The following is a 16,179-nucleotide window of genomic DNA, read 5'->3' on the forward strand; positions in this document are numbered from 1 at the left end:
AATTAGCATCTTTGATGGGAACTGTCAGATGTACATTCACTTTAAGTCTCTGGTTTGCTTTTGTATTCTTTAGTTTCTCAGTAAACTTTGACCTTCTTTTCTTTGTTCTTATTTTCCTGCCAATATTTGCTTGCAAGGTTACTCATTGGTTAATTGCGTTCACCTGTCTTTGCTTATCCATTGTACTGCCAAAAGTTTTGGGACATCTGCCATTACATGCGCATGAATGTTAATGACATCCCAATGTTACACTGTCAGGTTCAATATGAAGTTGGCCCGTCTTTTGCTGCTATAAAAGATTCAACTCCTCTAGGAAAACTATTCACAAAGATTAAGTGTGTTTTTATGGGAATTTTTGACCATTTTTTGAGCTAAGACACTGATGTTAGACGAGATTCAGATTGAACCACTGAAGGCAGTGTTTTGAAGATTTTCTCTAGACTTTGAAGAAATCTTGCTGTTTGTGGAGGATGAGGGAGCTCTCATATTCAATCTGAGTTATCTTAATTTGTCTTTGGAAGGTAAACAAAGATTTCAGAGGTTTGGAACGACATAAGGGTGAGGAAATAACAAGATAATTAACATTTTTTGGGTGAACTAACCCGTATTCTCATAGCTTGATAATATTCAGATTTGAAGATGTTTTTTTCTGGACTTTGAAGAAATCTCGTTGGAATCTTCCTGTTTGTGGACAAGAGAGCTCTCAGATTTAATAAAAAAATATCTTAATTTGTATTTTGAAAATGAACGAAGGTTTCAGGGGTCTGTAACAACATAAGGGTGTGAAATTAATAACATGATTTTAATTTTTTGGGTGAACTAACCCTTTAAAAACATATTGCAAAATTTTGTCTTTTAAGTGACCCTAAAAAAGCTAATTTGTTCGATAAAGAACATCAACAGGACATTTCTATTCCACAAAATGTTCAATAAACAATTCAAATGATTTATAAATTAGTATTTTTGGGTTCTTCAGTGGTTCTTTAATGACATCTTTGCTAAACCATGTTTAGTTTTATTTTTTTAAAGTGTTTATTAGCAGACAACAACAAAGACACAGTAGTTTGACACAGTGTGTAAACACGGTCAGAAAGTATTGCACAATCAACATTAACATAATCATGTGAAAACACATCTGGTGCTCGCCAAACAGCATAATAATGATCTATTCAGGAAAAGATTTCATGGTTTGATAGAACAAAGTGGTTTTCATTGCAGATTTAATACAGGGTGTGAGAGTGTCATGAACTGCAAAACCACAAGTTGAGATGCTTTTTATAACACTTTCTTTAAAGCCTGTTTTTATAATTAAAAATATACTTCAAAAATTCTTTACTTTGAGTTTTTGTCTTGTTTCTAAAATCTTAAATCAAGAATATACTGTAGTTATTTATGGCCCTTTTCCACTGAGTGGTACGGTACAGTGCGTTTTGGTACACTTTTATGGCTGTTTCCACTCTTTATTCTCTTTAACACTCTTTTATATTTATATATATATATATATATATATATATATATATATATATATATATATATATATATATATATATATTTATTTTTTATTTTTTTTTAATTAAAAACAATTTTTTTTTTTTGTTAACAACTGTTTATTGAGTTTTTCAGGAAACAATATAAAACAGAAAAAAAAGTGTAAATTTAAAACCCACTGCCACCCATCCCACCCCTAGCAGATTTCAAAAGTGTATAAAAAAATAATAATAAATAAAAAAATAAACAAATCAAATAATTTTACAAAGGAATTTTACAAAGACTTTAAAAAGCATCACACAACATCAAAGGCTGAGTGCCATATACTGACAGTTTTCATATTAGCACCATGTATACGGGAAGTTTAGAGTTCCATCGAGAGAATGTCGAACAAATACACAGTTCAGGTTCGTCTGTTCATGGTATGAGGAGGATTCCAGCGGTTAACCAGCAATTTTTTTGCTGCTGTGAGAGCAGTTAACAGAAGGCATCTTTGTTGAACGGACAAAGTGAGGTCCCAAAAGTCATTCATGAAAAAATGATGTGAAGTCAAACATATCTCAGTTACCAACAAGTATGATAAATCCTGCGAGAGCTGAGTCCAGAAAGGTGAGAGATTCCCAAAAGAAATGTAAAAAAGTGCCTAAAGATCCTGGTGAACAGAGATTACAATTAGAAGAAGATGAGAGATTCCAACACAATCTCACGGCAATTCGTAACTTTTTCATTTAGTGGCTAATTCGTACGAATTCGTACGATCTAATTCATACATTTTAGTACGATTTGCTCATCCCCCAATGACGGTTGGGTTTAGGGTTGGGGTTTGGTGCCACACCTCCTTTTTAAAATTGTACAATTCCGTACGACTGAATTTGTACGAATTAGCCACTAAACTGGAAAAACGTAACATACTTACGTTTTCTCGTGAGATCAGGCTGGAGATGAACGTTTTTTTGGAGTCAAATACAACCTATGTAGCAATTTCCAATGTATAATTTGGTGATTAGGATTTCTAGAAGACAATTTAAACATCTCCCATACCTGATCTGAAAATTAAACGTGTACATCATCATTGAGGTCCTTAGCCCAAACAGTTGTGATAGGTAGAGGTTTGTATGAATGCTCAAGAGGAAAGAGATAAACAACTGAAGCAGAGGAGGGAGATTTGTCTGAAGGAAGGATTAATTTACGTAATTGGTGAAAAGATAGTTGAGAGTTAAGAGGTGCCCCATAAGCCACAAGAGCTGATCTAATGCGCAGAAACATAAAAAAGGAGATGCCTGGCGAATTAAAAACAACATTTGATACACCATACAACTATTTGACTAAATACAGCACATAAACTACCTCAGTATTATTTTTCTGACACCTTGAGAGTAGATTTTATAAACACAGTGTTAATTTAACACTGGATATTAAGCTTTGAATATACTAATTTAAATAATGAACAATTTTAAATAACAAAATATCACATCAATTGAATCAGCATTTCACAAACGTCTACTTTAATGTTTCAAATAACGTTTAAAAAAAACTTGGATGTAAAAATATGTAAATAAATAAATTAGAATCAACAAACTTATTCTGACCTCCATGTACACTATCTGACAAAAGTCTTGTCTAAGTTTAGGAACAGCAAATAATAACTTGATGTATAGTTGATCATTTGGTATATGAAGTGGCTAATATGAAAGGCAAAGGCCTCTAGATCACACTTATTTGACCAGAATAAAATATGATCATGCCTTGATTTTTAGTGATTTAATTACGACAGTAAGGTCTGACTTTGCTTAGACAAAAGTGTTGTCACTTAACAGAAATAATGTCCAGTATAGAATATAAAGTCATGCTGCAGTGGAGAAAGAATGAATATTGTGTCTGACTCCATCATGAGCTTGGAGGACTGCATCCATACATCTCTGCAATGACTCAAATCACTAATTAATGAAGTCATCTGGAATGCCAAAGAAAGCGTTCCTGCAGGACTCCCAGAGTTCATCAAGAGTCTTTGGATTTATCTTCAATGCCTCCTCTTTCAGTTTACCCCAGACATGCTCAATGATGTCTGGTGACTGGGCTGGCCAATCCTGGAGCACCTTGACCTTCTTTGCTTTCAGGAACTTTGATGTGGAGGCTGAAGTAATGTAATGGGCAGCACAAATGTCTTGATACCTCAGGCTGTTGATGTTGCCATCCACTCTGCAGATCCCCCACATACTGAATGTAACCCCAAACCATGATTTTTCCTTCACCAAACTTGACTGATGTCTATGAGAATCTTGAGTCTATGGGTTTCCAATAGGTCTTCGGCAGTATTTGTGATGATTGGGATGCAGCTCAACAGATGATTCATCAGAAAAATCTACCCTCTGCCACTTTTAATCAACTAGAAGCCAAGTTATTATTTGTTCCTCTTACAACTGGGATAGACGACAAGACTTTTGTCAGGTAGTATATTAAGATACTTAATGCAACAAAGCAAATGATCATTTTAAGTTGAGCTTTATTTCGAACAATATATTTTTTTAATTGAAAAATTGGTCTATAACCTGTTCTAAATATGCCAATATTTTAAAGGAATACAAACTATAGTTATTGTTAAAACTGGATGTCTTCTGTATATAAAAAAGCATGATAGACACAAGAAAATTATGCTTGAAAATATCTTTGACCAACAGACATCAACAAATAAATACTATGATTTAATTCAGTAAAATTCGATTATTTTTAAAGTAATTATTACATGAACACTCTTATAAACACTGTCTGTATTTCAAAATGCAGAAAACAAGCGCTTTCACCTACAAACTAGGTTTAGTAATGTAAGGAATTGCATTCCAGCACAGCCAATCCAGCCAATTACCTTTAAATTAGTCTTCTGACTTTCAATAAGAAAGATTTGCTTTTCCTATAACATCCATCTTCACACTCGTTAACATTTAGATCAGGACACAGGTAGGGTTTTGTGTTGGAACCACTGGCTTAATATAAAGCACTGAAAGTATATTGGTGTAAGAGTTGGTGATGCACGTCAGCAGTCAGGAAGCAGTTTGCTATCATTGTTTGTTTCACAACGTCCAGGCTGCATGCCAAGATGTCCATTCGACTGAAAGAACATGTCATGTGCAAGTCATTGCACTAAAAAAAACAAAAAAGGAGGGAAAAGAAGCAATACAAGCTACAACATCTGTCCAGGGAATTACACAAAGTCAACATGCTATTTGATAGATTTTAACATCATATTTTTCTGTACTGAGCCAGGCTGGTGTTATCAAGAAAGTTATTATTTGGCATCATATAGCCTAATTCATTTTAAAATGAACTGAAATAAACCCCACAGTCTGAAGACATGCTGTATAGGGGAATTGAACAAACTAAATTGGCCGTAGTGTAAGTGTGTGAACGAGTGTTTATAGATGTTTCCCAGTACTGGGTTGCAGCTGGAAGGGCATTCGCTGTGTAAAACATATGCTGGATAAGTTGGCGGTATTTCCTCTGTGGTGACCCCAGATTAATAAAGAGGCAACGCCAATGGAAAATTAATAAATGAATGAAATGACATGATGGTTATTTCCACGACTTTACTGCACCATACAGTAACACGGATGACCGCAGGTCATCACACTGTAAGAATAAGTCACACGTCAGGTTGTATTAATGTACTGAATGCACATGAAACAAATGAACAATACAGCATTTATAAATCATAGTTCAGCATTTACTAATAATATCTAATTCATGCTTGTTAACATTATGTACTGTGAGTTCCTAAGAATTTAACATTAACAAAGATAAATAAATATTGTATTACTTGTATAGTTCATTGTTTGTTCATGTTAGTTAATACATTAACTGTAATAACTAAAATCCTTATTGTAACATGTTACTAGTGACATTTAAAGAAACAACATGCATATTCAATTAGAAAACAGTCCTTCTAAACTTTAATATCTGCTTTTCACTGTACATTCCAACAACAAGGTATTTGGTGCAAGAATTTAACCTTCTCTACATTGTACAGCATTTATTAATCATAGTTCAGCTTTGACTAATGATATCTACATGTAATTCATGCGTGTTACCACTGGTTAATGTAGTCACTAAGACTTTAATTTCAATAACTAATGTTAACAAAGATGACTAAATACTGTAATAAATGTATAGTTCATTGTTTGTTCATGTTAGTAAATGCATTATCTGTAATAAATAAAATCCTTATTGTAACGTGTTACGAGTAATCTTTAAAAAAAATGAATATTAATATAGAAAACAGTCATTCTAAAGTGTAATTTCTGCTTTTTACTATTCATTTCAACAACAACAGCAACAACAACTAAACTGGTATTTGGTGCAAGAATTCAACCTTCTCAATACTTGTACAGCATTTATTAATAATATCTAATTCATGCTTGTTAACATTAGTTAATGTACTGTGAATTACTAAGACTTTAATTTCATTAACTAACGTTAACAGAGATTAATAAATACTTTAATAAATGTATAGTTTATTGTTTGTTTATGATAATTAATACATTAACAGTAATAACTACATCCTATTGTAACATGTTACTAGTGACATTTAAAGAAAAAACGTGCTTATTCAAATAGAAAACAGTCCTTCTAAACTTTAATATCTGCTTTTCACTGTACATTCCAACAACAAGGTATTTGGTGCAAGAATTTAACCTTCTCTACATTGTACAGCATTTATTAATCATAGTTCAGCTTTGACTAATGATATCTACATGTAATTCATGCGTGTTAACATTTGTCAATGTACTGTGAGTTACTAAGACTTTAATTTCAATAACTAACATTAACAAAGATAAATAAATATTGTAATACTTTTATAAATCATTGTTTGTTCATGTTAGTTAATACATTAACTGTAATAACTAAAATCCTTATTGTAACGTGTTACTAGTGACATTAAAAAAAACATGCATATTCAATTAGAAAACAGTCCTTCTAAACTTTAATATCTGCTTTTCACTGTACATTTCAACAACAAAGTACACTGAAAAAATTATTAAAGGATGATTCCTTGAATTTACTTTAATTTTATTTAAGTTAAGGGGTTGTAAACAATTTGTTTATGTTGAATTTAAACAAATAAATTAAGTTGAACCTTACTCAATTTAATTTGTTTGTTTAAATTCAACACAAATAAATTGTTTGCAACAATTTTGCAGACATCATTTTTTTCAGTGTATATGGTGCAAGAATTTAACCTTCTCTACAATACTTGTACAGCATTTATTAATCATAGTTCAACATTAACTAATGATATCTACATGTAATTCCAAGTACTTGGGTTAATTTAACCCCTGATGTGTTCTATCCCATATTTACCCCAGCAGTAGGGTTAAAAACAACCCAATTTGGGTAGTTTTTAATTCTGGTTTTTTTAGAGTGTGGTTTATTTATTATTATTATTATTATTATTATTATTTACCAATAATATCTAATTCATGGATGTTAGCATTAGTTCATGTACTGTGAACTAACGTTAACAAAGATGACTAAATACTGGAATAAATGTATTGTTTGTTGTTTGTTTATAAATACATTGACAGTAATAACTACATCCTTATTGTAACGTGATACCAATAACCCATATATATATATATATATATATATATATATATATATATATATATATATATATATATATATATATATATATATATATATATATATATATTCAAATAGAAAACAGTCTATATATGCTTAATCTATATATTTTTAATATACATTTCAACAACAACAAATATAGGCATTTAGTGCAAGAATTAAACCTTCTCTACAATATTTCTACAGCATGTATGAATCAATACTTCACCATTAACTAATAATATCTACAGGCAATTCATGCGTGTTTATGTACGGTGAGTTACTAAGGCTTTATTTTCATTAACTAACATTAACAAAGATGACCAAATACCATAATAAATGAATTGTTTATTGTTTGTTCATGTTAGTAAATACAGTAATAACTAAAACCTTATTGTAACGTCATTCAATTTATTTGAACATCATTCAAAACTGTAATTTCGTTTTGCTTTTTACTATACATTTCAACAAAAACAAGAATGTGCAAGAATTCAACTATCTCTACATTGTACAGTATATATATATATATATATATATATATATATATATATATATATATATATATATATATATATATATGTGTGTGTGTGTGTGTGTGTGTGTGTGTGTGTGTGTGTGTGTGTGTGTGTGTGTGTATAGCTTGTTGTTTGTTCATGTTATAATACATTAACAGTAACTACAACCTTACTGTAACATGTTACCAGTGATATGTTAATAAATACCTGTATATTGAAATAGAAATAGCCCTTCTAGACAGTAATTTCTGCTTTTTAATACATTTCAAAAACACCACCAACAAAAAAAAAACTGCAACAACAAGCAACAACAAATAAATACGATTTAACTAAGTAAAAGTTTATGTTTTTAAAGTAATTATTACGTGTATTATCACTCTTATGAATACGTGCCAGTATTTCAAAACGATAAATAAAAAAACAAGATCACCTACTAACTCTATGCTTGGGTCATTTAACCCAAATTTGGGTAAAATGAACACCCCTAGTATTTGGGGTAAATTCGAATTAAATTTTTAATTAATTTGCGTTACGTTTTTAAATAAAAAAATCAACCCAAAAGACTATGTTTTGTCCATATTTTACTCGAATTTGTGTTGAATTAACCTAAGAAATAATTCAATCTTATTTTGTGATATTCCTCCTACACATAAAACAAATAAAACCAGTAATAATGTCATCAGGTAAGTTCAACTCGTCGTACATCATCCATCCAGCCATCCCATATCCACTTGCTCCCTGAGGAACTTTGAGCGGACATCAATAAAGCAATCGCAAGAAACCCCGGTATCTTACCTTCCAGGGAGAGTCTGGATCCCCTCAGCTGCACTCATGGAGGCACAAGTTGTCGCGGAGCAGAGCAGCAGCGGGACCCACGGAGGAGACTCCGTCCTCGTACGCAGGAAGAGCGAGCGCCGCGGCTGGCAGACTGGAGCTCCGAGAGACCCGGCGCGGAGCGACACTCACACACATACCGACACACACGCACGCTGAGAGTGAGGACACCTCAGACAGTCACAGAGGTGTGCTGGACACGTGGGTTCACTCACTCATTCAGTCTGAACACACAAACACAGACAGATGTTTTCCAGTGTGTAATGAAGAGCGGCTCAGTCACTCTGAGGTTTGTTGTGGTCTGTCTTTCCTTCCTCAGACTGTATTTTTTTTAAATTCCAGAAATCATACATGATGTCTCTCACTCTCTCTCCACCTCTCTGTTCTAGCTATCTACTTTGCTTTATGTGGCTTTGCTTTCCCTCCTGGTTCCAGATCTTTTTCTGCTGTGTTTAGAGAGATGCTTTTTTTGTGTTGAACAGTTCTTTTTCCCCTTATTTTTCTTTGCTTGTGTCTTTGTTGTCAATGTTTGCATGCCAGTCATAAAAAGACTACACCATATCCAGGGTTCCTACAAGTGCTGGAGATTTTTGAAAATTTTAATATAGTGTTTTCAAGGTCTGAAAAGTAGTTTCGCTTTAAGTAAAAATAATAATATATACTCCTAAATAGGTAATACTAATTAAATATTTTAATAAAATAAAATAGAATACAGTAAAATGCATCATTTTTATGGACAGAATTTTAATAGTCATGGACTCAAGCGGCCCGGTTTGGGGACCACAGGGTTTTATCTGTGTTATTCGCAGACAATGTTCTGTTGGCTTTATTAGGCATGGACCTTCAGCATGCACTGAGGTGGTTTGCTGCCGAGTGTGACGCGGCTGGGATGAGAATCAGCACCTCCAAGTTCTAGGCCATGGGTGTCCATTAGAAAAAGGAGGTTTGCCATCTCCGGGTTGGAGGAAAGCTCTTACCCCAGGTGTAGGAGTTCAAGTCCCTAGTAGCAAAGAATTCTGGCCCAGATTTGGCATAAAGCTGGCACAGCAGGCATTCATCTGGCACTGGCATACAGCATGTGGGCCAAACATGGCCCGGGTTTGGCAGAGGTGGCACCGTCTTTAAGGCGGCACACAAGATTTGGGCCAGATGAAAAACGTAGTATTTGGCCCAGATTTAAAAATTTGATAAGTGGCCCATGTGAGTTTGGCCAGTCTTGACCCACGTTTAAAATACACTAAAATCATTTTTGAGTAAAGAAAAAAAATTCTACCAATCAGGTCACACTGCCCATGGTGTGCCTAAAGCGCATCACTCCATGGGTTTATCAATTTCATCGCAATCGTGAAGCACCAACCTATCTGGCCCAGTTCAGGCCCAGTTATGAGTTATTAACTTGGCTGAGACTTGGCCCAGATATGGTCTGTGTTTGGTCCTTGTCTGGAAGCCAGATTTGGTCCAGTCATGTACCGTAATTCACTGCGGCATGTGGGCCAAGCAAAACCTTATTGTGTGGGCCAGAGCTGGGCCAGAGAAATTTTGCTATGTGGGGTATCTTGGGGTTTTGTTCATGAGTGGAGGGAAGGGTGGAACGTGAGGTTGACAGGTGGATTGGTGCAGCGGCAGCAGTAATGTGGTTGATGTAACGGCCCGTTGTGGTAAAGAAGGAGCTGAACCGAAAGGCAAAGCTCTCGATTTACTGGTCAATCTACATTCCTACTCTCACCTATGGTCATGAGTTTTGGGTCATGACTAAAAGAACAAGATCTCGGATACAAGCAGCCGAAATGAGTTTCCTTTGCACACGCAGGAGATTCTTAAAAAAGTTTTCTGAAGATAGTTTGCAGTTTCATCAACAGAAGGCAGCTTCAATACTCGCCATGAGTTCGTAGGCCACACTGCTTACAAGAACTCTAAACAAGAACAATAACAACATTAACTGCGTCATACATTTTAACTTGATTGATTAAAACACAGAGACAATTTCCATGTGATTGTGTGTGTAATTCCGAAAAATGTTTTCTAATGATTACTTAGGCGTCACTTACAAAAGTCAAACAGCCAGTAGGGTATTCATAGTTGACCACAGACCTCTCTCACACACACAGACACACACACACACACACACACACACACACACACACACACACACACACACACACACACACACACACACACACACACACGCACACACACACACACACACACACAAATTACAATCTGTTCTTACTCAAGGCTGTTTAGTGTACTCTCAGCCATCTTATTAAAACTGGTACAATCACATTCAAACTGGCAGCTTACATACAAAGGAATTAACTTTAAAAGATTTAACACATAAAATGGCAAATAACTCAGGAAACAGTTGTTTCCAATCATTCAAGAGTCCAGCTCCACTCAAGAGGTCTCCATGAACTCTGACCTAGCTTGGTAGATTGTGAGGAAACAAATCATTTGGCAAACACACTGTAAAACCCAAAAAGTTAAGGTAACTCAAACTATTTGAGGAAATCGATTGCAACAAACCATTTTAAGTTCAAAAACTAATAAAGAATACCGTGAACTTAATCCAATTGAGTAAACAAAGTGATTTGAGCACAGTAAAACCTGATAAATGAAGAGAACTCAAACCACTGACTACTGTAAAACCCAATAAGTTAAAGCAACTCAAACCGTTTGAGTTAAAAAAACTAATCTATATTGTGAACTTACTCCATTTAAGTTGAAGTAATGAGGTATTAAATTGACTCATTCCCTTAACACGTCGTTCAAAACTCTTTTCAAATAAGTAGAATTAATTTTCAGTAAATTCTGAGTTAAATACATTCATTTCATTTGATGTATGGGGGGAGGGGGGCTGGGGGATTTCTTAAGGGGGCTAAAAAACAATGACCTTAAAAATCATTTCATTCATTCATTTTCTTGTCGGCTAAGTCCCTTTATTAATCCGGGGTCACCACAGCAGAATGAACCGCCAACTTATCCAGCACATTTTTACGCAGCGGATGCATTTCCAGCCACAACCCATCTCTGGGAAACATCAACACACACTCATTCACACACACACTCGTACACTACGGACAATTTAGCCTACCCAATTCACCTGTACCCCATGTCTTTGGACTGTGAGGGAAACCGGAGCATCCGGACGAAACCCACACGAATGCAGAGAGAACATGCAAACTCCACATAGAAACTCCAATTGAGCCGAGGCTCGAACCAGTGACCCAGCGACCTTCTTGCTGTGAGGTGACAGCACTACCTGCTGCGCCACTGCGTCACCCTTAAAAATCATTTTACAAATTAAAAACTGGCTTTATTGCAGCCTTACCAGTCAAAATAAGGCTTTAGAAGAAGATATATGTGTTACTGACAATGTGTGAAATCCCAGTATTGTATAGAGTGCTCAGGAAATGTATAGAAGGCCTGATGGATTTAGGCAAAGTATGTCAGTATTTTGTAAAGATTTTGCACACTTTACAAAATCCCTGCACTGTAAAACCCAAAAAGTTAAGGCAACTCAAACAATATAAGTTAAAAACTAATCCAAATGAGTACTGTGAACTTAATCCATTTGAGTAAATGAAGCAATCTGAGCACAGTAAAACCCAATAAATGAAGAGAACTCGAAGTTGAAGTAATGAGGTTTGCAAAACTCTTTTCAAATGAGTAGAATTAACTTTCAGTCAATTTTGAGTTAACCACACTCATTTTAAGATAAAGTTGACTGTTGGGTTTTACAGAAAACATAATGACACGTATTATTACAATTTTACTCTGAGGAGGGATGAAACTGAGCTCATCATATAATCTATTCTAGGCCCTTAAACGGATATTTCCATAATTTACCCAAGTACAGTACAACCCAGAATTTTTGGAGTGTAAATTCGGCAGGCAGCAGAATTGGTGAGATGCGAACATCTTAAATATTTTGTCTCCATCTAGTGTTTCAGGCATTAAACTGCATGATGTAACTTTTTTCTTTTAATTTAAAGGATTCGTTCATTCATTGTTTTTCCCTTTGGCTTAGTCCCTTTATTCATCAGGGGTTGCCACAGTGGAATGAACCGCTAACTTATCCAGAATATGTTTTACACAGCAGATACCCACTCATTCACACACATACACTATGGCCAGTTTATTCAATTCACCTGTACCACTTGTCTTTGGAACCCACACCAACATGGGGAGAACATGCAAACTCCACACAGAAATGCCAACTGAGCCGGGACTCAAACCAGTGAAGTTCTTGCTGTCAAGCAACAGTACTAGCCACTGAGCCACCATGTCGCCAAATTAAAGGGATAGTTAAACCAAAAATTAAAAATAAATAAAAGTTAGGCCTATCTAGTGCAATAACACATCCCTGTGTCTGAGTTTTTCAGTTTAAAAGTAAATCAGATTTTAAATGCAAGAATTCCTGTGGGGACGACAGTAACACTGTTATTTCTGTCCCACTGCTAATAGCATAGCTTGTTTTTCCCTTCTACATTAGACTTTGCAGTGTTTAGATTCAGATGTTTAATTCAATGAATGTACATGGCCAATAATAATAAAATGTTGCGGTCCATGACGGCATCCGATTTGTACCTCAAAATGGATCCCTTAAGATCTGGCAACACAAACAGGACAGCAACTCGGTGTTATGAATATATATATATATATATATATATATATATATATATATATATATATATATATATATTATTATTATTATTATTTTTTTTTTTTATGTGTTGTGTCAAAACGCTATTTGTCTAGATAATAGCTGTGTACTCACCGTTTGACCCGTATACGATCATTTTATTTCAAATACAATAGTTTTGAGGTTCTGGTATGATGCTTTGACATTTCCAATCTGGCAACACTGTGTTGTGTAAAAGCATATCACACTCACACTCACAGTCACAGTGTGATGTGGCTGTATATCGTGCACTAGCCCCCCACCAGTGCCAACATACATGTGTATTGGTGTAACCCCGCCGGTCCTACACCACGAAACCCGCTTTGAGCTGGGATCGAACTGGCAACCTTCAGCATGGGAGTCGGTTGCTCAAACAAAGAGGCTAAAGATCATGGCCTTTACCGTCTGTTGCTAGAGCACCTTTAGAGGTGAGAGGAGTGAGGTTTACCTGCACAGCACTTACTAGCTGGCCTCCGTTACACTCACCCCCTAAACCTCTCCCATCCGGGTCACAGAACCAAAGTAACCCCGCCAGTCCTACACCACCCAACCTGCTCTGAGCTGGGATAGAACCGGCAACCTTCTGTATGGGAGCTGGTTGCTCAAACAAGGAGGCTGAAGACCATGGCCTCTAGTGTCTGTCGCAAGAGCACCTTTAATGCTAATAATTCTGACTTCAACTGTATATATATATATATATATATATATATATATATATATATATATATATAGACTAACTTGACTAGCCATTACTATTATTACTAATTATTCAAAACGGTTTCATCAATCCATATTTTAAAAACAACAATAATAATAACGTTAGGTTCCTATTTGGTACGCGAAATGCACCCGCATATATATATATATATATATATATATATATATATATATATATATATATATATATATATATATATATATATATATATATATATATATAAAATACTTTCTCTCGAGTAAAAAGGAATTATGGAAAAAATAAACAGGGGGCTAATAATTCAGGGGGGCTAATAATTCTGACTTTAACTATATACATATATATTAGTCAAGTTAGCCTATATATATATATATATATATATATATATATATATATATATATATATATATATATATATATATATATATATATAGGCTAACTTGACTAATCATTAGCCTACTATTATTACTAATTATTCAAAACTGTTTCATCAATCCATATTTTAAAAACAACAATAATAATAACGTTAGGTTGCTATTTGGGACGCGAAATGCACCCGCATTTCTAGAATTACAATTTTATAAAAGTTTGATTTACTGATAGAATTCACTATTTCATAATCGAATAGAAATATATTGTATAATGAAGCATTTCGTAAATGCCTCCTGACAGCGCGAGCTCACAGTTTGTTTACTCAGCGTAGTTTGTGTAAGGGGCGTTTATTTCACTCATTCTGCAAAGCGCACAGGCACGATAACATAAGGTCAACACTGTTTGAAACAAGAAGTCACACAATATTTGCTAAACAAGTCGTCTGTGGGACAGTCATGGGCTCTGAGGCGCAGATGCAGCGACTGCGCGAGCTCTTCCACGCCTGTGATGTGGATCATTCAGGACGGATCGAGAAATGGGAGTTTGAGAAAATATGCTCGGAGCTTCACGTCCAGTCCAGCGAGATCGATTCGCTTTTCTCCAGACTTGACACCGACGAAGACGGGACGATAAACCTGGAGGAGTTCATGGAGGGCTTTCAGGAGTCGCACCTGCTGAAGGAGCCGGAGATGAGCGGAGAGCCGGCCGGGGAAACTTCCTCTGCCGCCTGGGAAGACTTTAAATCGCGCCTTGGCGATCAGTTCAAATTCATCCCCAGGTAAAACACCCGATAGTGCTGTGTAAAACTGTCAAAATAGCCCAGTCAGCATTGTAAAAAAAATTATTTGAAGGCGATTCACCTAAAAATGAAACATTTCTCACTATTTACTTTACTTCCAGAACAAACCTTTTTGATTTTCTTTCTTTTGTCCAACACAAAAGGAGATATTTTGAGGAAAGATGAAAACCTGTAACCAGTGACTTTCATAGTAGGTAAAACAAGTTCTCAGGAAGTCAAAATTTACAGGTTTTCAAAATTTCCAAAATAACCTCTTTCGAAAAAAAAAGAGAAACTTTTTACACTGTAAAAAGCAATTAGTTGAATACTTTAAGTAAACTGATTGATTTTAAAGCTAAGCTTTAAAGCTTTACTATACTTAAAAAACTTTTTTCATTGCCTTTTAATTTATTAAGTATAAGTTAACTAAAATTGATTAATTCTAAAAATGAAGTCAACTCAATAATTTCAGGCTATAACAGGTTTACTCACTTTTTTAAGTAAAGTCAACTGGTCACTTTTAAGGCAACGGGTTTATAGCTTTAAGAAACAAATCGCTTTGTTTTTTTTTTTGTAAGGTTTAAAATGTGAGTAAATTAGAGTATTACAGAATTAATTTTTCGAGGGGTGAACACTTTTATTTAACACCTCAAACACTACTTTTTTCTGTTTTAAGTAGGACTTCAGTATAGGATTTAAATTGAAAAGGGTTTTAAAAATGCCTTGCCTCTCAGTTCTATGTTTACATCATTTCCAATGTTTAGTCATTAATCTCATAAAAGAAATGTAAAATTTCTGCCTCATTTTCACTGTAATTTATTTTTTCAAGTTGAGATTTAATCTTTAAATGTCAAAATTACTTTTTTTACGAGTAAGATCTAATATATATATATACATATATATATATATATATATATATATATATATATATATATATATATATATATATATATATATATATGTGTGTGTGTGTGTGTTTTCAACATGACACAAACAAACAATAAAACAAATAATATTCATAAATACTGTGTATTATTATGCTATATATTAAAATGACAATGATATGTAATCAAATTAAATTTACAATGTTGTTTTTATATACATAAAAACATTCAATACAAGTAAAGTTAATGTTTCAAACTAAAATATGGATGAAATATTGTACCATTGTCATTCAGCAGAACATGTTGGCAAATGGAAA

The 16,179-nt window shown here is 34.4% G+C and overlaps 2 protein-coding genes and 1 long non-coding RNA gene across 5 annotated transcripts in view; 2 read left to right on the forward strand and 1 right to left on the reverse strand.

Annotated features, from left to right (window-relative positions):
• opn7d (opsin 7, group member d) overlaps positions 1-8,912 on the reverse strand; it is an 89,240-nt gene extending 80,328 nt beyond the window's left edge. Inside the window, exon 1 of the mRNA XM_087262511.1 lies at positions 8,412-8,912. The gene's annotated coding sequence lies outside the window, so the exon portion shown is untranslated. The remainder of the gene's footprint in view (positions 1-8,411) is intronic.
• The window catches only part of LOC148679673 (uncharacterized), a 140,816-nt gene continuing 126,208 nt past the window's right edge, over positions 1,572-16,179 (forward strand). Inside the window, exons 1-2 of the long non-coding RNA XR_015944779.1 lie at positions 1,572-2,404; positions 2,596-3,317. This is a non-coding gene — a long non-coding RNA (uncharacterized LOC148679673). The remainder of the gene's footprint in view (positions 2,405-2,595; positions 3,318-16,179) is intronic.
• rasef (RAS and EF-hand domain containing) overlaps positions 14,631-16,179 on the forward strand; it is a 48,555-nt gene continuing 47,006 nt past the window's right edge. For all 3 annotated transcript variants that reach the window (XM_087265445.2, XM_087265447.2, XM_087265446.2), the window contains exon 1: positions 14,631-14,978. In XM_087265445.2, coding sequence (XP_087121571.1) covers positions 14,656-14,978 — 323 coding nt within the window. In that variant the 5' untranslated portion in view covers positions 14,631-14,655. The remainder of the gene's footprint in view (positions 14,979-16,179) is intronic.

This window comes from Danio rerio, chromosome 8, assembly GCF_052040795.2.
Source record: "Danio rerio strain M-AB ecotype USA chromosome 8, GRCz13ab, whole genome shotgun sequence".
In the NCBI taxonomy this organism is placed as follows: Eukaryota; Metazoa; Chordata; class Actinopteri; order Cypriniformes; family Danionidae; genus Danio; species Danio rerio.